Source organism: Anopheles stephensi, chromosome 2 (assembly GCF_013141755.1).
Source record: "Anopheles stephensi strain Indian chromosome 2, UCI_ANSTEP_V1.0, whole genome shotgun sequence".
Classification (NCBI taxonomy): Eukaryota; Metazoa; Arthropoda; class Insecta; order Diptera; family Culicidae; genus Anopheles; species Anopheles stephensi.
Genome location: NC_050202.1, coordinates 57,894,939 through 57,918,583, shown reverse-complemented (window position 1 = coordinate 57,918,583; position 23,645 = coordinate 57,894,939). Strand labels below are relative to the sequence as shown.

At 47.7% G+C, this 23,645-nt stretch overlaps 1 protein-coding gene across 3 annotated transcripts in view; it reads left to right on the top strand.

Moving 5' to 3' along the window:
- LOC118506372 (GATA-binding factor C) overlaps positions 1 to 23,645 on the top strand; it is a 94,051-nt gene that overhangs the window by 44,576 nt on the left and 25,830 nt on the right. For 2 of the 3 annotated variants that reach the window (XM_036043395.1, XM_036043394.1), the window contains exons 3-4: positions 2,517 to 3,350; positions 15,716 to 15,867. In XM_036043395.1, the coding sequence (XP_035899288.1) occupies positions 2,517 to 3,350; positions 15,716 to 15,867 (986 nt within the window). The remainder of the gene's footprint in view (positions 1 to 2,516; positions 3,351 to 15,715; positions 15,868 to 23,645) is intronic. The other variant, XM_036043397.1, reaches the window with a different exon arrangement.

The following is a 23,645-nucleotide window of genomic DNA, read 5'->3' as shown; positions in this document are numbered from 1 at the left end:
GGTCACGTTTGTGCAAGGGCTGCTGAAGCAGCAACCGACGAGAGCGCGATCGGTCGGATCGATTCCGTACCGATCGGCGATTTGCTGCGGATGATGCATAATCCGTACCGAAACGAGGAAATGGCAGTAACTTTTTGTGCGGACTATTGACCTGACGGAGGAGTGCTGCCCGGTGGGGTGGATCACTTACACACTTCAAGCTGGGTAGCAGCTGAGCTGAGGGTTGAGTGATTTACGAGGGTGGGTTTGCTTTACTTTGTTCGGTATGTGCAATGTTTTAATAAGCGTTGAATTATGTGTAATTGAAAAAAGGAGCATTTCGCCAACGTTATTTGGATTGAAGTAGGATTTATGGAACGAAGCTTCATGTGTAGTTTTTCTTGAAGATCGCCCATCTAGACGGTTAGGAAAGCTATTGTTTGAGCTGTATCTCCACCAACATAAGCTAGGCTAAGCTCTCCCCAAAACCGATCGATCCATCACCGATCACAGATAGCTTTGCTATCGATCTCTATCCACGTCCAAGGAATCCTCAATCTTTATCCATATTCTTCCGTCTTTTACACCTGTGTCCGCTAAGCGCTCAGTTACACCAATAATCCGATTATCACGACCATTTACCCTGTTTCGAACAACTCTTGGAGTTCAGCCTGATTCCAACGGTCATCCGATCGATCATGCGATCGCCGCTAGAAAAGTCTTACACGAAGCGTATTAAGGCTATTCAAATGAAGCCCTACGCCACCGCCAACTATGAAGAAGCTCGGTACTGTAACGCTCCACACTAAACGCTTTTCGATCCGTATACCGATCATCCGCGCTCGCTGATCGGAGCTGATTGCGGGAAGTGAGTCGAAAAGTTCCAGCCAATTTCTACCAACTCGTGGCGTGTAAGATAAATTTCAATCGCTCTATTTTGACAAGTCACCCGCTTCGGGACGTAACTTCCCAGCTGAGGCGTGCCTTTGAATTTATTACCTTTTCCTACCGATCAATCTGAGGTGAATTGTTAACCCCTCCGGGAGACATTTTGGACAAGAAAAAGAACAGAGCAAAAAAAAAACACTTTGGAAACATTTGTCGGTCGCGTTGGAAATGTTTCATTTAATGCTCTTTTCCCCATCTTTCCCATCGGGGCTACGGTCCGTCGGCTGCGGAGCAACGGTGCAAGGTGTATGATGCACTTGCTATTTAATAATTATAATCATTTATTATTATTGAACATAAATTTTTATTCCACCTCACTGCACCTCACGGTGCGACGGATCGCTTAGAGGGTCTGGAATTTCTCTGTCCAACGTTTCGATCCATTTGATTTCCGCCCGGAATCGAGTGATCGTGTGTCGGGTGGTGGTAAAATTTTACGACAGTATTCAGCCACCGCTACGGCAACAGCGGCAAATATCTGTCAGCCTGGTTGGCAGGTTTATGGTAGGCCGAGGGCCCGTGTGTAACGCTGGGAAATATGCAGGCATGCAAGTATGCTACCGCCGCCATCAGCAAGCCAACGGAGATTGGAGGCACTCCTCGCTTCCCTTTAGTGACAAACGTCGATGCTGCTCCGGGAGAGGAACGGCCGAGGGTGCGGCCTGCCAACCTTCATTGCGCCATTGTATCGTGGAGAATCGCGAATCGCCCAAAAAATCCCTCCGGGCACCCTTGGGTCCCGGTTCCTTCCGCAGCTGATGTGATGTATGGGTTAGCATTGGGCAGCGTTGCTGACCGTTGTTGTCTCTCTGTGCTTATTTTCTCGGCACCTCAACGATCGGTTGTTGCGATCGGTGCCTTCGGGGGGTACTGTGTCCTTCTGCCTGCTACTCTGGGCACAGCAACCAGTGTCGAATCAAGTTCCTGATCGCCGACCGCCGAGCCTGGTGGTAATAGGTAGAGTAAGAGAGCAACATCACCTCAAAGAAGGTGCAGCATTTTTCATAATTCCACCTATTAAGGGTACTGTTATGACGAAAAATTATATTCCCTTACACACGCATACACATGCAGCTACTTCGCCGTACTCAGGGCGGTAAACTGGCGAGTGCCCGAATGAAGTCACTCGCTAGTGAGCTAAAGCTTTTGAGATACATTGTACAGTGTTTAATATTCGTTGGACAGTGAATATATTGACTCACCATGACCTCAAACCTTCTAAGCCAAAGGCAAAACATCTTGAGATACTCGGAGCTAGTCTTGAAATCGATCGATCGAAGTGATTGTAGCGAAGTGACAATTTCTTTAAAGGATTGACAGCAGATCGTGAATTGAATGAATTTGAATGAACACCATTCATAATATCTGCAAAGGTTCCCGGCACAGTTAAAGCCAATAATAGTTCTCATTTTGATAACGCAAGGCACCAAAACTCCACAGATTCCACAAGAAACTACACAAAACTCGACAGATTACCTTAAAGTGCCTAAAAGTAGTGTTTTAATTTAATCGCAATATCTTCCTCAACATTGTTTCTTATCAGTTTATTCATCTTCTCTTTTCTTTCTCTCTCTCTCCATTCTCTACAGCATCCCGCATGACCTCGTCCCACGTATCACCGCAAGTCTGCCGACCGCACTTTCACGGGCCACTGTCCTGGCTGAGCGATCCACCGAAACCGATCGCCTCGAGCAGCGCTTGGGGCAGCCCGTTCGCCTGCCCCCAGGACCCGCAGGACAAGCTGAGCCAGGTGCAGACCGGCCAGTCCGGCCAGCATATCTTCTCCTTCCCGCCGACCCCACCCAAGGACTCGACGCCCGACTCGGTACAGACGGCGCCGGCCGAATATCAGGCCACGATCAATGCGTTCATGCACCAGGCCCAGGTCGGTTCGAGCAATGCGATCGGCGGTGGGCTGGGTGGAGGTGGAGTGAGCGGCGGTGCCACCGGCCAGACGGCGGACAGCTGCGGGCTGGACGTGAAACCTTGCCTCACCGGCGGTAATGGATCGAGCGGTGGTGGTGGCGGTGGTGGAGGCGGAGGCGGAAGTGGTGGCGGTGGCGGCCAGAACCAACCAAAGCAGCGCGAAGGTACGAGCGGGACGGTGGGAGCAGGTGGCAATGGGACCGGTGGCCACACGAACGGTGGCGGCCAACCGACCGGAAGTGGGCTCGGCGGCGGTGTGCACGGTGGCCAAAGCAATGCGGGCAGCGGGTCCGCGCCGCACACTTCCGGCAGCGGTGGTGGTGGTGGTGGCGGCCTGTTCGACGGGTCGGGCCAGTCGGCGTACGGGGGGTACGATACGAGCGGGTACGGCTATCACCACCAGCACGGTGGTGCCTCGTTCGGACAGTCGAATCCGCGCCCTGCCATGAACAGCCCACACATGAAGCCGCAGCGGACGAAAGCGCGCACGAGTGCCGGTAAGATATGGACACAGTGGTGTTTGTGGATTTATTTTTCATTTCTCTTACTTTGTTTTACTGTACATGTATGCTTTAGTTGTTTCTTTGCTTTCATTAAGTTTTAAGCTTCAGTTACTTTAGTGTAAATATTATTTCTTTGTGCGGTAAACCCTTCTTAAGTTGAACGCTTCTGTGTTTCACCAATGTCAACGAACCGAAGGGTCTCAAAATTCAGTCAAATTAGATCTTTAATACCTTGCGCCGAAGAAGGTAGTTGTTCCCAAAAAAACGTTCTCCAATGCTAAACTTGTAAGCATTTCGATTGGATTGGGTGTACAGAAAAACCCATCAGCCCATATGGGACACTCGCATCAATGTTTGTTACTTTCTTTATTTGAAGTGCTTACGACAGCACCAAGCGCACGGGAAACATTCCCCATTTTTTCTATAGCTCAATTGTTGCACTTTATGGTCACGGTCTGTGTGAGTTGCACATAGTGAGGAAAAGTGTTCCTATGTTGTATGTGTTCTGTGTTGTGTAGCGAAACAAATGTATAAAGCAATATGTCTGGAAACATTCCAAACTGGATCTTTTTGTTTGATGGTTGAGGCTTTGTGATCTTGGTCTGTTGGATAAGTCCTCAATATCCTGCAGGATCTAGCGCCATCATCTGCCAATTCAATGTCTTGATCACTAGAACTTCACTTAGAAGATATTACAGATTTGGTCGATCGGTTGAATTCTCATGACATGACCACACCGCTCTGGTGGAGCCTCTGACCTGAGTCTGATTCGTTATACTATTTGGTGTAATAGTCCAAGTCATTCCAAGATTTTACAGATTAGGTTGATCGGTAGAATTTTCATGACATCTGGCAGAGGCTTGGCAAGTCTCATTTGCTGTGCTATTTGCTGTAACAGTGGGATCATCTTCCAGTCTTTTATCCTTTCTCACTTTTCTTTTGAACGCAGCCAAAGACTGTTCACGTTTAGATGAGAAACATTAAAAGTTGGAAAGAACTGGACCACAAAGTTGCAAATCCACCAATTCCAAGTCCAGCTGACTTACGATCTACGAAAAAGGCTGCAACTAACAGACAGCGGAGAGTTACGTTTCCTGCTCACGCTCCCCATAGAAGCGCCACGGTTCGAACGCGTTACAAGATGCATTGTCTTGGTTACATAAACAAAACTACTAAACTACTTGCACTATCTCTTGAATGAACCGGGCATTTTTTTTTTCACTGTTACTTTTCGTAAGCTCTATTATCGCAAAGCATCTCCCGATGCACAAGGGTTGTATATCTTCCAAAAAAAAAGTGCATTTCTTCCACTACCAACACGCGTGCTATGTGTGCACGCTCGCACTGCTCGCTCATCGATTTGCATCTTCTCATTACCGATGCGTTACCTCCGCAAGCAAACGCTTTACAAACGGTCCGCCCCGTGATCGTTGCTGGTGGCAGGCAGGGCCTGCCTGTTGGAAGGAGAACAAAAAAAAAACGAACCACAACCGCGGGTGGGCAAATGGAGCCTGAATGGTGGCTGATTTTATGCACAAGGGCACCAACAACAATGGCAAACACTGACAAACAAAAAAAAAACGATCGTTTGCCCAACGTGGAAGGGCTCCCAAGGAGATCCGACGGTGGCGGTCCGGTTTTTGAGTTGAAAAATAAAGTTGAGAAGCAAAAACAAAACATATACGGCGACGCTGCAACGGCTCCAATGGAAAGGAAATGCACCAAGCTGCTACTGTACTGTAAAGAAGGGACGGGGGGAGGGGGGAGGGTGATAGGGAACAGGGAGCAAGGGAATGCAACAATAACAATGGAGAAAATGGAAACTGCAGCACATAATGGCGTGGGATGCATGCAACACCGACTCGGAGAGGTTGCAACTGGAGCAAAATGGGGGAGGACGCTGGACATTTTTGTAATAAAAAATTGCCACAATTAAATAAAATGAAACTTACATTGGCGTGGACCGGCATCGTTCGCTTTGCGATAGGGTAGACGCTAGCCTCACACACACAAGAAGAGGCAACTGTTGGAAAACTCGACGTCGAGGACGAACTGTAGAGCCTCGGTTATGGAGATATTAAATTGTTCCTTAGGAGTTTTATCTGATAACCGTTGACTTTATGTGAAGCGAAATGTGGCCTAATTCGTGGTCCGAATGCCCAGTTTTGGAATGGCAATCGCTAGCATCTTTCCCGATCCCGCAAGCTGACTTCCCGTAATGTGCGCTTTTCCATGGGAAAATCAATTAAAACCGATCCAGAGCCGCATCCGAGCCATGCAAAACAGATATTATTCTCATGTTGCAACCGTCGATCGATTATTATTCAAATTGCCCCCGTACGACCTTGAAGGGTTTGTAATCGTTGTAAAGATTGCGGAAAGCAAATTAACACCTTACACTGCCGAATGCGTGCTGCCCACCAGATCCACCTTGCACCTTGATCCGCAGCCGGCAGACGACGAATTGATCTGCCAACGGTTCTGGACAAATTATGGGAGGGTTCTTGAATCTGATGCGCAGTTTCCCAGCTGGGAAGCAATAAATCAACCTCGCTGATGACAAAGTTTGCATCGCACCGGTGAGATGTGCGATTGTAGAAAGCTAGGGCGCCTAACGTGCGCTACCCCAAAAAAAACAAAACCTCAACGCTGGACGCTGGAGTGGGTCATGCGCGTAGTTTCTGCCACACTTCGTCAGTGCCGTCAGCTGCGTTATATAAGCGGCACATTATTTATTGCAGGCCCCCTCCCCTTCCTAGTGGCCTGTTGTGCATAATGCCCTTCGCGTGCGTCTCGGAATGTGAGAGCAATATTCGCATTCGCCATTGTTCTTGGCTGGGAGGTTATATTGCCATCCAATAAACGAGGCAACGGCGCGTAATGGCCATTAGCTGCTAGAAACACACAGAAACATTACAATCACACTACAAAATCATGAGTGCACCACCAGACCGAGGCTTTCCTACAAGTCCGGCTTAGAACGATCGACGGGCGACGGGACTGCTCACGGTGAAAGGAATGCAGCGCCGCACTAGTTCGATTTGATTTGTAACCGGCCCGTCGTTAATGGAACACGCTCGTAAAGTAATAAAAATCATAGTGCGCAAGCTAGATGCTCTATTCGCCGGGGATGGTTGAGCGCACTTCAATCACCAGAAACCGCGCCGCTGTTCTAGCCATGGCGACGTACGGTACTGCACTCCATCCTTCGTAACGCACTCAAAACACGCAATTTTCGGCAAAACTGAAAATTTATTAGTACCACTTAAGTGTGTTCTTTAGACCGCGCGGTAACGGTAAGATGGTGAAGATCGCGAAACGCTGTGCAAAAGTCGTCAGCCGATACACCTGCCCACACGGGAAGCGTTTCCAGCACGACCTCACGTCCGGCACGCTGGAAGCTGTTTACATGAAGTTCCGTGCGCAATGTGTTTACGGTTCGATCGGATCTCCGGCTTGTCCAGCGTTTTCGGAACTCGTAAAACTCGCGTTCGCTGGGAGGAGAGTAAAAAGGTTTACGGCAAGTGCGCGCACGAAGATCCGTGTGTTGGGAGGTTCAGAAGACTGGTAGCCAAGTGTTGCCACTTGGACGTACGCTCAAGGACACTCGTGTGGAGTTGCACTTGCCAGATTTGCCGCTAACTGTCTGGTTGGCGGCATTCGCTCTTTGACTTGAAGAACTTTTTTTTCTTAAACGATCATCAAATCAAAACTCGCACTAGACACACACCGGGCGATGAACAGAGCTCGGTGGTCGGATAGAGCGGGAAGACTACCTCAAGAGCTCGCTGACCCTCCAAGAGTCAATTTTTAATGAGGTCAACGAATTCCGGCAGTTGTGCGCTTGGCGTGCTTAGTGCTAACGCTTTCCTAGAAACACTCGTCCAAAATTGGACATTAGGCTGCCGGGGCCACCGTCGCAACCACACGGGCACGGATTATGTCATCGTTTTGCGGAATCAGGGTAAGCTTGGTAGCTGCTACCAGTGTTTGGTAGATCACTATCGGCTGTGCAGCATCACAATGGTAAGGAAAACAGGCTGGAGTGTTTGTAGGAAGAGATGGCTGGCTCTTTGTATAGTGTGCTTCGGTTAATAGGAAAGGAAAACAAAGCTCCACTAGCGGTGTGTATCAAGAACCGAAATCGAATTTATTATCTTTATACCTGGGAAATGGTGAGAAAATTTCGGTAAATGGAACTTCCGAACGAACGCCTTTCTCCAACGAATGTCTTGACCATCTTGAGCCTTTTATTTTTAGAGCTTGCCTGGGGTCTTACTATAATAATTACTAGTGCTCTTCTTAAACACACATAAATTAGGTTGTACATATAAAGCACTTTTTAATGCCTTGAATTAAAATTGCAGAATGCTAACGAGTATGCAAAGAAAAGGGAAAAGCTTGCCAGGTGAAGGAAGGCAGATTTATGGGATTTTATAATTTCTGCTCCCTGTGCTGGCCCAATAATTTTACCACAGCTTGATGCACTCTTTTGCGCTATGCAGCTGCAAGCCGTGCAATGCAAAATCGGCAAACCGTGCAATGCAAATCATTTGGGACAATAAATTGGAAGAGAGCTAACCTCGTCATGGTTCTAAATGAGGTAGTGTGAAGTGTTTGTATGAGGCACTCTTGTTGCTATACGTTCTTCATGCTTACATTTGAGGTCATCTCGAAAAGTTTCAATCCGTAATATCAACTCCTAGTACTAGAGACGGCTGTCTATCTGATCCAACCAGAAGCCGGAATTAAACTTGTGCCAAGCAATTGCACCGGAAAAATGCATCCATCGTGTTCGATCTGTTACGTCACGATCGGTTGCAACAGCACGGCACGCACCAAGCTAGCTCCGACGACCGGTAAAACGGTCTGCGCGAACAGCGACCCTTAAATCATCCATGGTGAAGAACGCCCTCGGTCAGAAGCTGACCGGTTCCGGTCGGTTGCACCCCAAAACAGCCCATTTGTAGCGGGCAGGCGATCGTTCGGAAAAAAGCCTTCCAGCAAAGTACTTCTGATTGTGGGCCGGGTGGCGGCTGGCACCCTTCAAGTTTTGCTGCCCAATTGCACTTTGACTCAAGGGGGGGGGGCTGGCCCGTCGACCGGGGTCAGCTACGAAATCGATGCGATGTCTGTCCACGGAAACGGAAAACAAAACTCCGAAAGATACGGAGCGAGGACGCATTAGAAGCAACGCGCACTTGCGTTGGAAGCAATTGAAGCCTCGCATAAATTAAGTCTCGTGTGATAGTGATGATGGAGCGGCGGTGGAATTTATAGATATTTCTACCACAGACATCCACACACACACACCATCTGAACCGCAACTTCAAACTTAAATCAGTGTAGCAAAACAACGCACTTGAAAGTATGGGCACCACCAGGATAGGGGTGGAACACGTGGGTTGGCGTTGGGCAAACGGAGGTGGTAACTCTCTCACAACCATAAATTAAACCTCAATGCTCCATTGGCGAATCTCGCCCCGGACTGGCGTTGCGTTGCGCCGGTACCGGTAGCAGCACTCGGCTAGTGTGGCGAGCTCAATCAGCTGAGACAGGTGCGGTGCGTGCGCGGGGATAATGCTGCCGAAGGGCGGGCCGTGCATTTTCACGGTTAAGACCATCGCCGCTGCCGTTCACACATTCATAATAGGAAATTCAAACTTGAACACGAAGTTAATTGTTGAAAAACAGTTCAGACAGCCGGCAAGGGCAGAATCGAAGCTTCCCGTGCTCCCGGGCGGAAGTGATGCACGATTCGTTTAACACATGTAGCGCTTTTGTTTCGATACTGCCGTGCCGTGCAGTTTGTGGTGCCAAGTCTCGAGAGCCACCAGAAAACGGGGGATGAATGAAAACAACAACAAAAAAGTGCGAATGTGTGCATCACAGTGTGCAACACGCTTTGTTCGCGCATACCAGCATGCGAACGAGCGAGTGTCTCTCGCAAATGATGTCATAGCGCGGAGACTGGAGCATCATCGAACTCCGAAGTTAATAAACAATAGAACGAAACCGGACAGCATGAGGTGGAGTGCACGCTCGCAACTTCTCGAGTGCATATTTGATTAAAGAGTGCTGGCGGAAAGCGTAACAAAACTGCATTAGCTTATTGTATTCGATTCCTTTTTCGAGAACCCTTTTTACTTGGGAGTTTGTTTGTTGTTTTCCCCCGAATTGGGTGGAAAGTTAATTAAAGAGCCACCTCTCTTCGTTTGAACCTGCAAACGAACGTGACATTTTCCAGCATGCAAAACACGCTCCTGTACAAGGGAAAACTGATAGCCGTGGAATGTGCGAAATTCCTCCCCCTCTTCGAACGTGGCATAATTAAAACGTACCAGTTGGGCTAACGTATGCTTGTCTACAACACCAAGCTAAAGCTTCCCTTTCTGCTGGCGCCTTTCCTGGTAGGCAAGAATTCCCAACGCGATCCAATTAGGCATCTCTGGGTCGTCCAGTTCTCGGGGAAGCCTGACGGTGCAGATACCAAACAGAAAACCCAAAACAAACCTCTAAGACAACATACATCCAGCACAGAGAACTTGGTGTTTGGAACTACGGCTACCTAGTTATAGCCCGTGGGTACCAGATTGAGGTATTCGAACCATCCCCGACACCCCATCACGATCGTCAGGACGAACGGTGTGTCATGTGTGGGCAAGGTGTACCGAACGGTTGGACCTCGACAAAGGCCAGCAGCATCAGCATCAGGAAAACGGATTCCTAAAATCCATATATTTTCCTGAGTGTGACAGTTTTTGGAATTGCTACGCCTGTCGTTTGTCGTTTTTCGGGCGTTCGGTGCCAAGCATTAGAACCCATCCTGGCAGCGATTTCGTGAGGATAGGTTTTTTTTTCCTTCTCTGGAATGGGACATCCCTCAGAAGATCTCTCTCTCTCTCTCTCTTTTTGTCCCACTTTTTCGTATCATCCTTTGGTCAGAGGTTGTACCGTGCTTGTTAGTGCGGATCGTTCCAATTCCCCGTCAGCAAACCAGATGATCACTTGTTTACGATCACCTCCAGATAGTTTCCGAGCGCTGTATTTGAGCTAAATCACGACACCACACTTGCTACACTGCTCGGGTTTGGCAAAACAAAAATGAAGTTAAAGTCCAATCCGGGGATGTGTTTCTGCGTGCTGTAGATGGCGATTGTTGTGCAAGTAGGGCTCGGGTTTGTGGGAGAACAGAATTCTGTATCCCGTATGGTACATGTGTACCGGCCCTACCACGCAATCCCGACCCTTTCGAAGGAAGCTTTACCAAACAAAGCAAAAAAAAAAAGGTAGCACAGGTAACAGTGTGCCAGATTGGGAAGAAGGATGACGACCAAAGGAAATCGTTAACAAGGAGTGAGAAAACTCTTTTGCTCGACTGCAACATGTAGGTTAAACAATAAAAAAGGTCAAATTTATTGCGCAATAAATTAAACTCAAGTACTAAAAATATGTTGCTGTTCGAGGAAAAGAAAAGCACTTCAGCTAAGAACACTTCAGGGTTTTCTGATTCTGTAGGTGGTACCGCTACTTCAGTGTGCAATTCATGGTGACACCTGATTTTACCTGGCCCTTAAAAAAAAGCAACCCTGGCGCTCTCTATTGACAGGTCCTGGGTCTTGGGGTAACGGTGGGAATTTGTCTACGGTGCCGTTTTCTGTTTGCCGTTGACCAGTTGTGTTATGTTACGTTTCTTTACTTATCGGTTTACATTGTTAAAATGATTTTGTTTTCATAGCCTTCGTTTTGTTTGGTTTAATAATGTTGATATGTGTTTCACCACTACACTGCGTGTCTATGTCTTACTGCTGGGTGTTTGCTTTCGAGAGCTGTCGAAAGCAATATCCTAGCCGGTGGCTTTGTTGTTAGCAGTTGTTTCAATATATATATTCAACTTCCATAGGTACAGAAATACATCCTATAAAGTAACTGGTCCGATACCTACCGATATCATCACCCCTAAACTCGACAACGTCTAATTGATCCTCAAATCCTCAAAACAAACAATGCCTGATAGGGCTCTTCATGCTCTAAAATCATTCTGACCTCTGAAAATTCCGTACCAGAATAACCTCCAAAAATCAGTTAAATTAAGCGTTGTTGACCCATACCCATACGGTGAGTGCATGGGTTGCATAATTGTGTGCAGTTGTGTTCCATCGACCCGGTGCATTGATGGTCGACGATTAGTAGCGCATTAACATTAACCCATTCTATCCGTGTGCTGTTGCATGCGGGTCGCTATCTAACCCAGCCAAACAGTTCCGGCTGCGATGGTAGAGGTAATTAAGAATTTTGCATAAAATTATAGCCGAGAGTCATTGCCAAGGCCGTACGTTCGTGCTACGAGTTCGCTAACACATCACCTTCGGGTGGGTACGTAGCGTTACTCGATAGCTTTGAGGCATTCTCACTAGTCAGGCAGCATTAGTTTCTGTGTCTGGTACATTGTTTAGTAGTTGTTTTTGAACAACAAATTCTTTAAATTAAATAATGGTAAAATAAGTTCCATAAGCATCTTTGGTGTACTCGAGCGATATTACTGGAGAACCAGCTTACATCCTCCAGATATCTGTTGCAATAAGAATTCACTTCTTTGAAGATTTTTTCCCATAACTCGGACTGTGCAATCGCAACTCGCTTGTTGCAGGTTTGTTTCGGGATGCTTTTTTTTTCGCTGCCCGAGGACCTACAAAGTCGATATAGACACCAGACTGCCAGCACCACAACGACCTCTCATCTCACCTGGAGCAAGCTGCGTGGATAATGATCAGCCACGCAGCTCGACGGCGAGGATTGTAAGGAATGTTTAAATACCTGTAACTTGTCCTCAACACATTGTTTATACGAGTTAAACAAAACATTAGTCAACCGGGGTCCGTTGCTACATTCTCTCTCCCTACATTCGCGCATTCGAGATGCATTCGTTACGCTGGGGACAACCGTGGAAGGACTCACGAACGACGACAATTCTTTCCAGCAAAGGAGCATCCAGCAAGGGTCTTTGGATAAACCAAAGTGTATCCAAAGCGCGGTAATCCAACGCCCGTGTGTGCTGCTGGTACAGCTTCCCAAGACACGAGTACTAACGGCAGACGACAGCGATCCTCTCGCGCTGGCTGGTCCGTTCCTTTTTCGGGACCCGGTCGCCGGGACCGAACCGACACGCGGTGGCTACGATGGCAGCGATTTATTTAGGAAAGATCATTAAGTAACTGATTTATTATCGGTCACCAGCGGATCGGACCGCTCCTTTCGAGCGAGCGTTTTGTCGTGGTTTTTCGGTGGATTACTTCCTCGCCAGCATCTTCCACCGGTGGCTTCGCAGCGTGGAAACTGCCACCGTCCCGGGCAGTTCGGCAGTCGGAGGGATGTATCTGTCCCAGCGAAAAAAAAACCCCTGCGTGTCAGTGTGGTAGCGCTGGTGGTTTATTTTTTGTTTTCTCGGAAACAGAAGCGAGCAGCAAGAAGCATCCCATCAGCGGGGGAAAAACAAACGATCGAAAATGGTGAAAACAAAAACCGTGAAGAAAGCAAAAGCACGGAAAGGTGGAAGTGTACCCGGGCAGACGGCGATGGGAAAGCTTCAAGAAATATAAATGAATAAAAATTTTAATTTATATCATCGCTACCGAAAATATGTACGCCTCCGGATGGTTCGGACGTTGAATGGAGTGAAAAATGACAATCATCGCACCACCAGGTTGGGGTTCTCGGTTTGCTTCTACCATCATCGGCGGGCCCCGATGAGTCCCATTTCCTTCTATTGGGTTCTAATTGGGTATCGAGAAGAGACCCAAAAACGGTCACCATCATCCTGACCATAGACTCGAGAATTTATGAATAGAAGTGTTTGTTTTGCGTGTGTCTGTCTGATAGATTCGGTTGGAATTTCGGGGTGACAGTGGTTAGCTCGCTCAACTCCAGCTAACCACCAGTGCGTTCTGTGAATGAAATGAGGGGAGATTATAAATTTGCCTTAAATTACGCCAAAATTGAATGGTCATAGGCAAAGTGCAAATGTGACACGATTAGGGGGGAAACGCTACCACGTTAGTCAAATTGAATAACACAACACGTTTTATGGCCATTTTCCTGTTTCGGTGACAACGGAACGGACGAATAATTTGACCAACAAATTGGTTACCATCTCTTGATGCTCTGGTGAATGAAGCTGGTTTAGTTAGTCCAAAAAGCTAATCCGCTTCCAGACAATAGAGGCCTCAAGTGGATACGTTAAGCTTTTAGAATGCTGTGCCATATTTCACTCACAGCTATTAAGCTCATCAAGAAAAACGACCCATATGTGGATGTGGTGGAAATTAGTTAAAGTTCTACCGAAGAAAAAGACCCTCGTATCCTATCCACGCTAACGGAACGCTTGTCTAAACGTTATTCTAGGAATTGCCTATTCTGCACCTGATATTACACCCTTTAGATGGGCGAATCCCAAACACAAATTCTGAGCGCGATTTATTAAGGTTAAAGAAGCAACAGCCCGACCGGATCACGGGATCCAATTAGTTCCCATAAGCCAAACCTCTCTAATGGGCAAACTGTCCCAGGAAGGTCTCTCCCCCCCTATCGGTGGGAGAGAATGAAGAAGCTGAGCCTAATCCACCTCATCCACATCAAGCTGAATGAAATATGGCAAATACCTGTGATTATGATGTTATGGATGATGATTATTAGCAGGAGAATCGATTCGGTTTCCGTTCCCATCTTTGTGGCGGGACGATCCACTTTAACGATGCCTGGAATGGCAGGACGGATCATCGTCACTTCGCCAGCAGTGTCCTCGCGATGTAGCTCACCCCTTCACTCGGTTGCTCGGTTCGATTCGACAGAACCATGAAGCACCAAACACAGACAAAAAATGATCGACTTCTGGTCGGCAGCCACGAGAACTGCCAGCTCTCGACACAGGAACCAAAGCATATAAATAAAATCAAAACCGCTGTTGAACAGTGAAAGCCAGAACCGTGAACCGTGCCCGTAGAAGGTAGCCAATGATCAAGGAAATAACATTTTTCTTAATAGATTCCCGGTCCCATCTAAGCGGGCTCCGCTCCCCCATTTGAATGGTGTGTCCCCGGGGGCACCAGAAAACAAACAATGTCTTATAAAAATTAACAAGAACAAGATACTTAAAAGCTAACCGGTAGGGGTGCGATTTCTGGTCCCCATGCCCTGGCAACGGTTCCATTCTTTCCTGCCCCTCCTAATGCCTAATTCTGCGCAGTTCGTACGCACTCTGTGCCTCGCGACACCACAGAAAATCACATAAATATCGAAATAAAAATGTTGTTCTCTCTGAATAAAATTATCTCCACCCGCTCCCGGTTGCCAACGGCCCACAGACAGCTCGCCCTCGGTATCGGCTTCACTCACAGCTGGCTGGGTGATCTCGGAAGAGAACGCCAGAAAAACGTTGGAGGCGGGAAGGAAGCCACCACACCATCACCGGCTACACCGATCGATGTGCGCGAGTGTGTCGAAATGTCGAAAGCGAAATCGAGACTAATTTATTCCATAACTTGTTAAACGGTTAACTAATATTTGATAGTGGGCAGCAGCACGGCCCAGGTGACCCAAACCCGCAGCCCATTCCGTCCAGCGGACCTGGGCTGGCACAGGTTGTGGGAAAACCTTTCCCGATCGATCGACCCAATGAGCAGCGGTGTGTGTGTGTTTGTGTTGGTGTCACCACCAGATGAGACAGGCAATGCCGAATGCCTCCGGTGGTTCGTCCTTGTCGTCTAGTTGCGGTTAGCATAAAAAATGATGCCCCGTTTTCTTGGTGCGTTTTTTTTGTGTGTTTTGTTGCTGTCTTGTTCTGCTTCTACCCTGATTCTATCGAGGGGTTTCATTCAATGGCCGCAATGTATAGCGCTGAGCAAGCGCCTTCTATTTCCGTCCCTTCCACCTTTCCAGCAGTGACGTTAAGAAACGGACGGGGAAACATATTTTCTAGCCCCGGTTGTGGGTTATGTTTGTTGTTAGTTTTTCGTTATCCTACTCCTCCATCTGCAGGTCCTCAATCTGCGGGCTGGACCTTGCGCCGGTGGGACACCACAAACTGTCTCCAACGTTTCGTGGATTTCTTTCCCCTAATTTATCAACGTCAAATTGAAATTAATGTTGGTGGCGAACTAATTTAATTAATTTCAATAGACATGCATCGAACCAATCCATTCCTTCCAATAGTTCCTTCGCTAACATTAAGTACATTTTTCAACTCGTAAAAGCACCTAGCTTTTGGGGGGCGTAAAAACTTCTATAAAAAATCTTATTAGAATTATAATCCTCGTTCAATAAAGCATATCGTAAACTGTATGTTTAACTCTTCTAATCTACAGAGGGACGAGAGTGTGTCAACTGTGGTGCAACATCGACGCCCCTGTGGCGAAGGGACGGTACCGGCCACTATCTGTGCAATGCCTGCGGACTCTACTACAAGATGAACGGCCAGAATCGTCCACTGATCAAACCGAAACGAAGACTGGTTAGCGTAAGTATCTGAACCATTACACTTCCTCCACGAATATTCGGAATTCCTCAGAACTTGGGATATTTTGCCCTCTTTTCACACGAACATCTGATTACCCTTCTAAGCGGGTCGTAAATATCGTCCGACAGATTAAATAACACATGCTCACGTGACCTTTTTGTGCTGCAAGCTCCCCAACACAACGTTGCTTAATATGCACTTCATCATCTCCAAGAACTGCACAATATCCAAAGTTCTTTCTTTAATCGGAAATGTTTCACACGTTGCTGCGAGCTATCGCGAGTCAATCAAAAGTTTTATCGCCCGCACTCGTCCGATTATAATCCAAGATCGTCTCAGAACCTCAGAACAGCAACAACGCCTGACCGGTGTTGGTATGCAGCAGCGAAACACGATGTGACAATCAAACGAAATTAAGAACTCAAGAGCTTGGATTGGGCTTGAGACTTTGGCAAAGCTGAACCGAAAGTAACAAGCTCATCTGGCGCGACTCTCGCAGTCGGTGAGCGCGATTCATAAACACACTATATTTATGGTAATTTTTAATTGTAAGTAGCAATATCGATGAGTATCATCGACAAGATAATTTTTGCATCTCGTTGGGTTCCCGATCGACGCACCACCGGGCGCGGTTGAGTGGTGTGCGTCAAACGGATGCGGATCGGTTTAGCGGCGGTTGGCATTATTTTGACTCGCTGAATCGTTTCTCGTGTAGTAATGCCAAACAACAGAAGCCACTGTGTTGTGTGTTTCGGGTTGCACCTCGCTTGAAAGGGAAGGCGCACCCCGGATCGGATGATCTTGATTGTTGGTAGATATCATGATGATACTTTTTTTTCGCTGGTCTGTTCTGGCTGTTGGAAGGAATTTATGTACAATTTTTTTTAAGAAGAAGAACGAAACAAGAAGGCGAAAATGTATCGAATAACCGGCAGAGATGGTGACAAGTGTTTTGTTTGTACTGCTGCTAATTGGATTGATCGATATCGGTATCGTTCGCGAGCGATCCGCTGATTAAATCACCATCAGACGGAGCACTACGAATTCGTTAGTTCGTCAGTTTGAAGCTTACTTCAAGAACTTCAGCACGGGAATAGTAACATATAATTTGCAATATTATTCGATTTCATATAGAATGGAACGTGCTTGTCTTGCAAGAATTAATAACTCTGAGCTGCAAGTACCACCGGCATAACCTTCTGCTGCGGTACTACATCCGGGAGGAAAAACGCATACCGATTTCAATTTTAACGAGGTTAAACCCACTTTTTTGCAGTGTGACGCGAACACATGCCCGTTGCACTTTTGCTTTCATCCCGAGCGACAGCCCTTAGCACGAACAACAATTTTACTTTCTACTTTATGGTTCATTTCGCGACCGCCAGCCAGCTTGAGGAGGCGTGTTGTCCGATTATTGTTCCCGCTTGTTTCATCGAATATGTTCAGTTTGCAGAAATTGCAATTTCGTCCTCAGCTCCACAGGCACACACAAACTCGAGCCAGTCTCATTTCGCGGTCGAAGTAATCGAGTTTCTGACGACCGTAGGACCACGAAACCGAAACGTGGAAGTAGTAGTCGGACAGAAATGGGTTGGCTAGTAGGATGGGCCCAGAAACCCAGGCGTAGCCATGTGTGAGAAATATTATCAAAATCGAATAAATCATCTCGATGATCCCGGGATCCAGCCGTGATCGGTGCGCTCGTAAGGGACGCTTCTACCGTTAACTTGTGGTTTTGCTTGAAGGAAATTTCGTTGCAATAATATTAAAATGGATTAAACGGTTTCTAAGCGGTTAAGAAATTTAGATCCCAACGCATGCTGGCCACCAAAAATGTGGACTAACAATCAGTTGCAATCCGTGCGAAAAGTCTGAAGTTCTAGAAATCAATCTCAAAATGGGGGCGCCCCAATTTTAATTGCCCTACCCGGGCCGATCGCGATCGAGAGAGAGATCAATCAACGATCGCAAGACGGTCCATCTGATCGAAGCGCGGGAAAGCAAATTGTAGGGTTGTGGTTTCCCACAACTCTTGGAAGGATCCTGCATCACCGCATTTCGGTCATAGTTGAGGGCCATCCTTTCTGGAGCAGAGGTTCTGTTTGGCCCTTTTTTCCCAGGCCCACTGCAAAAGTGCATCTTCGATGAGCTGCTCTGCAAAAGGTACAAGAATACAGCTAACTCCAGGGAGGAAAGAAAAAAACGCCACCACAGACAATTTAACGATGATCCCGGTGACCATGACCATGATGCAATCTGTACCTGAAAGAAACGGTTTTCCCGTTCCCAAGCAACCTGTAGCTTGGACCGCTGAACGCGTGTGTGTGTGTGAGAGATAGTGGGGCCAAAAGGAGCAAGAACCGACCCAAATGGACAGGTTGTTTCTGTACGTTGTTCGATTTAATTAGTTTACATCCGATATAAATAAGGAAGTGATTTAATTTATTTCAATGCTTGTACGGTTGGTTCAGCGATTCGGGTCCTTGTTCCGCTGCGGTTTCGGTAAAACTTCTTTGGCGACCGCCGAGCGTACATGCGTACACACGGATAACAAGCCCATGGCGCTATGCAAAGGATGGGGTGGAAGGTGGTGGATGGCGAAGGAAGGTGTGTCCCTCCCAACTCCCTCCTTACTTTATGGTATGCACATCAGGCCTTACATATGGCAAGCCTCGAAAAAAACCGAGACGACAAGCCGAGGAAAACCTGCTGCTGGCTGGAAGATCTTACGAGATCCGCTTATCGCAAACGACCGATCGACTTGCGACTGCATCGGTAGCGATTGGTCTACCGGTTGTATGGCCAATTTTTCGACCCAGTAGCGCCCCAGCAGCAGTCCACGGACTACACAATTGACAATCGTGTAACTTTTTTGTCTTGCTTGTGCGTTTGACTGCTCCTCAGCCTGTCGGCAAACTGAGCTTTTCGGAGGGCTCCAAGTTGCGCGGTTCTCCTGTCCGAAAGAGAATTTGTGTATTCAAATCAAATAACAATTTAAAACAAGCATTCTTCTCCTGTTCGAAGGCGAATTGCTAGCCGCGCACTGAAGAAAGCCTTTTTGATCCCGAGGACCAACCGTGAGTCCCCGGGTCTCCAATGTTTTTTTTCTTCTTCTTTCCTTTAATTCTGGAATGATGAATTAGTTTTGGGCAATTAAATAATTTCTGCAAACGATTTTAATGATTCCAGCAGCAATGAAACTCGCTTTCAGTGAGTCTCCCGTCCATCCCGTCAGTAGCAGTCAGGTCGAGCAGCTGCAGTCTGGTGGTAAGCAGCGGCCTAAGGGTCTAATGTGATGCTCAGCATATTTACACCTGCCCCGTGCTAATGGTAGTTTTGCGGACCGAGCAGGTTGTTTTGGACCCCCTAACAAAGAAAACATTATGTAGCGGTGTCTGCCCTTCCTGATATCCGTGCGTGTCATGCGCACGTTGTCCCGCGACACTCGGACAACACACAGAGCAGCGAATGAGTGTGTCTGTGTGCGTGGATTTAACGATTTGATAGTTGAGTGATGTTTTTTAGCTTTCTTTTGTGGAGACAAAACAAAAAACCTACTTCGATACAATACTATTTATCAATCCATGTGAAAGGTTTTGAAAAAAAAAAATGAATAAATATAAGCGATCGGAACTACCAAAGTGACACAACAATTTACAGTACAGGTGAACTAGATTTATTTTCCCTCTTTCTCTCTCTCTCTCTCTCTTTCACGGACCGGTAACATCTGTGTTCTGGTCAACAAGATGCCTGACATGGACATTTAGGGCAGGCACCGCATTTTTTTTCTTCTTGCTGTTGTACGTACACTGCACAGCCCTGGTAACAGCCATCGTGCGTTTTCTCAGCGCAATTTCTTTTGACCGGCTGAGGGGGATACGAGCGCGGTCTGGTGTGGGACCGCGTGCGTCTTATCAGTTACATAGATCTTCACTTAATAATTGTGAATAGCATCAACGTCCCATCCCACCCTCAAACAAAAACGGCGAAATGGCCAACAACCTCCCCAAAAAACAAAACTTGCAACAGAAGAGCAAAACGAACACACACAAAAAACGCAGCTACACAACAAAACCAAAAACCAATGGGGCCATTGTACCTTCTCAGTTTTGATGGGAGAAAGCAAAAAGGGTAGCAAGGCAAACAGAGTACGGAGAAGAAAATGTAGCCACCTTGACACACACACACGCTAGGAACCGCTTTTCTTTTACTACGGGCATTGTAAACGGTGACATACAAAAGACAGTGGAGTAATTATCTTCGCCTGATAGCCCTTTTCGAAGCCCAGCGTTTAGGAGTATCCGGGGGTCGTTTTGTCCTAACCGATCTGCACTACGGAAATGACTAACGCCAGCCTTGGGACAGCGAGTGTTACAGCTGGGTGCCCCGGTGAATAGGGAAATGCTGAAGGCAGACATTTTCTCGCGATGACGTGCAGAACGTTCTATTATCAAACGTGCTCCCGGGCCACGATCGGCTCAACACCTCCACGAGCTCCATTGCTCATTTGCTGCCGGAAGTGGACCTGCAACACAACCGGTTGAATGTGTTTTGTGAAGGTCATGTTTCATGCTTGCTGTTGTATTGGACTCCGAAAATATGACGGCGGGTCTGTACGCACGATTGCTACAATTAGAGACAAAACAAACGGTCGACACGGGTATGGTTGGGTGATTTTTGACGCGGAGTTGAACGGAATTGAATCAAATGTCGTATGAAATTGCCTGTTCCTGTAATATGTAAAACTGGATAATGGTTTTTCATGCATCAGCAGGGACGGACATTTTTAAATCTGAAACGAGCAAGTATTTTGTTATAAAATTATATTAGTTTCACATGCAACGCCAAGAAGAGCTGTTTGAATTCCCTCCCCAACCGGGCATGCTTCCTTGGTAGCATTCTCATTTAATTCCGCTCCCATAAATGATGTCCCAGCGAGCGAGCGCTCGCTTCCTTCGCGTTTCGACGAAGGCTCTAATAAAACGAAAAGAATTATATTTATACGTTCATGCACCGAATCCCACGGCCACGATGGTAGAGAGGCTGCTGCTGGTGTCCATCGTGAAGGTGAGTGACAACATTTCACAGAATCATGGGTCCCAAAAAGAAACGTCCGAAGGCATCGTCGAACCATCGAAAAGCATAAGACACAGCATACCAAACGAGATGGAAGAGAGAGAGGGAGAGCTTCCTACCTTAAAATAAAAGAAAACAACTTCTTGCCTTGTCCGTTTGTGTACAATAAGCCATGATTCATGCAATATTAGTAACGTTTCACAACGACTTCGTCATCGTCGGGTATCCCAAGAACGAACCTGACAAACGGCGAACCTGAAGCCCAAACTCACCAGTTCCCCACGCTCTGTGGGGCGCCAACCAAATGGTTCGGTGTAGAGTTCCCGAAGATTGGTTCTCAGGAACGAACGTACTGACCGCCGTCGAGTCACTTCTCCAGAGGCCGCTCATTTGCTTCTCAAGAGCAGACTTGGGCAGGCTTGGGCATTGCGTCAGGAAAGGGAGGACGTAAGTTTTCTTCAGTTTATTGACTAATTTAAATTAATTTCTCATCGAGCCAATGAGCAGCCAGGCTACGACGATATCAGAATCATTCCCAGCACAACTGGTGCTTCCTCCCGCTCTCACCCCTCTTACTTCAGGGGATCCTTCCCGAACCTCATCTCGCCGAGAGGACTACTCGGGCATCGACGGGTGGTTAAAAGCTTCCGTTCGAGTAGCAGGTTCCGGGTCCGTTCCGAACAGCAAAGCTCACAGCGGGACACTCCGGTAAAGCCGGGCGTCCCACCCCAGAACTCCGATCCAGAAGAAGAAAAAAAAAACACAGCTCGCACGGCTTCTGAGATATTGTGGTAGATGAAATTTTAATTAGCACACTGTGCCAAAATGTGCACGCCTGCAGCTTCACGCGACCACTTAGCCGTTCATTGGGCGGCCATTACGTCCACCAGAATTTGGAGAGACCCTCGCACCAGGTCTGCCAATGCCGCGTTGATGGGCCTCATCACTGCCCGTGGCACGCTCACGAGGTAAAGCTCATCTGCCCAGCGATTCCAGCGGAAGAAAACCTTCAGAAACTAATGCGCACCAACTGATCGGCAGTCACAACTGCACAGTTGGAAGTGCTCAATTATCCACTAATTGCCCGGTGCACGGTTTTGTTTGTTTTTAATTGACATCGCACCAGCAGAGCCGGGCGCATCCGCTCTGACTCGTGAAGCAGCCGCACTAAATGGGGTTCGCATACGCGGGGCCGCGGATGAATATTGGTGTCTGATTTGATATCTGACACCGTTTCGGGAGGGTGATTTTTGGGATGGAAACCTCTGCCGAATGATCTCCAAACAAAAGGGCGATCGGTGAGCGAAAGCTGGGGTTGGGGAACAAAACCTGGAGCCGACGCGGACGCGAGCGGAACTGATTACGGTAAATTGGAGGGCAATTTTCAAACCTTGTACAACATGGTAAAGCTTCCGCCTTGCCTTCCTGCCCGATGCTCTCGCCTCTTGCCAAGATATGCATCCTTGCGTGTAAAGTGCTGAAGGAAGCCAAACGCGCGGTACCGGGGAGTTGGGGAACATTGTATCGAAACTGCCCTTTAGCTCGGGGCCAAAAGCGTTTGAACCGTTCGATCGTACTCGTCGCCCGTGTTCCGTGTTCCATCCGTCAATTCGATCATAAATATATGCTAAACGTATCTGCCCGCCGGAAACCATTTGGAAAGATGGCATGAAACCGACTCGTCGCTGTTCGAACATTATTATCTTGTACCTCGGAATTCCACCGCTGGAATGTGCTCTGCGCAGATATTCGGACAGCGCTTGGCAGCCAAGGGAGTAGCAGTACAACTTCAGCGTGAATGTCACTTATTACTTGCTGGTGACATATTTCGCTGTGATCCAATAAAGTTACCTTTCCCCGGTTGCACACCCCGGACCTCCAGACGGCCAGACGTGACCAAGGCCATATCGTGCAGTTTATTATGATGCACTTGAAGTCATGCACAGGTGTAGTACCTCCAACTCGGGGTGAACTTGCACCCTGGCAGTTTGAAAGCTCTTTAAGTGTGCGTGTGTAGCCACATGGCTGAGACAATCAGTAAACAAACCGGTTCTTACAGCCCGTTACCACCCAACGATAGGCCCGGGTGGCGCCCAGCTTCTTCGTGGCCCAGTGGAGTCAGTTTCAAAGATCGACGTCATCTCTTCCGTTTGTGCGAGATGAGCTGGGCTGCTGGAAAGATGATGATGCCCGGGTACGTGATCGACACTAGCCGCACGTCCCGCAGGATCCTCAAGGAAGGGCCTGGCCCGGTGGCACGAGCATGGATCTGCTTAATTCAATCTATTACAAGCTCGATTAAATCGGCACGATCGTAAATTAGTCGTGTTTTCGAGTCGACCTCCCCCCACCTAACAGCCCCAATGCCCACAATCAGTTAGTTGTGTGCATGCGTTCATTAGACAGCAGGGTCGCATGCTTGTAATGCAGCATGTCGTTCGGTGCTTCTCGTGATGGTTAATAATTGTACAAAAGTGCATAAATTATAAGGTAAAACAATAATTCTCCCTCGGAGTCCTCCACTCCACACTGTTCACACTTGCCGCGACAACGCGATCGTTGGGCGTTTGCGGTAAGGGCGAGTTCGCGTCACCGCTCGGGGTAAGAATGGCAACAGCAGAACAGTCAGGCACAAACATCAGCCGAGTCAGTCACATCAGCCAAAACCAAATCCAGTCAGTCATTCAGTCCGTCAACTACCA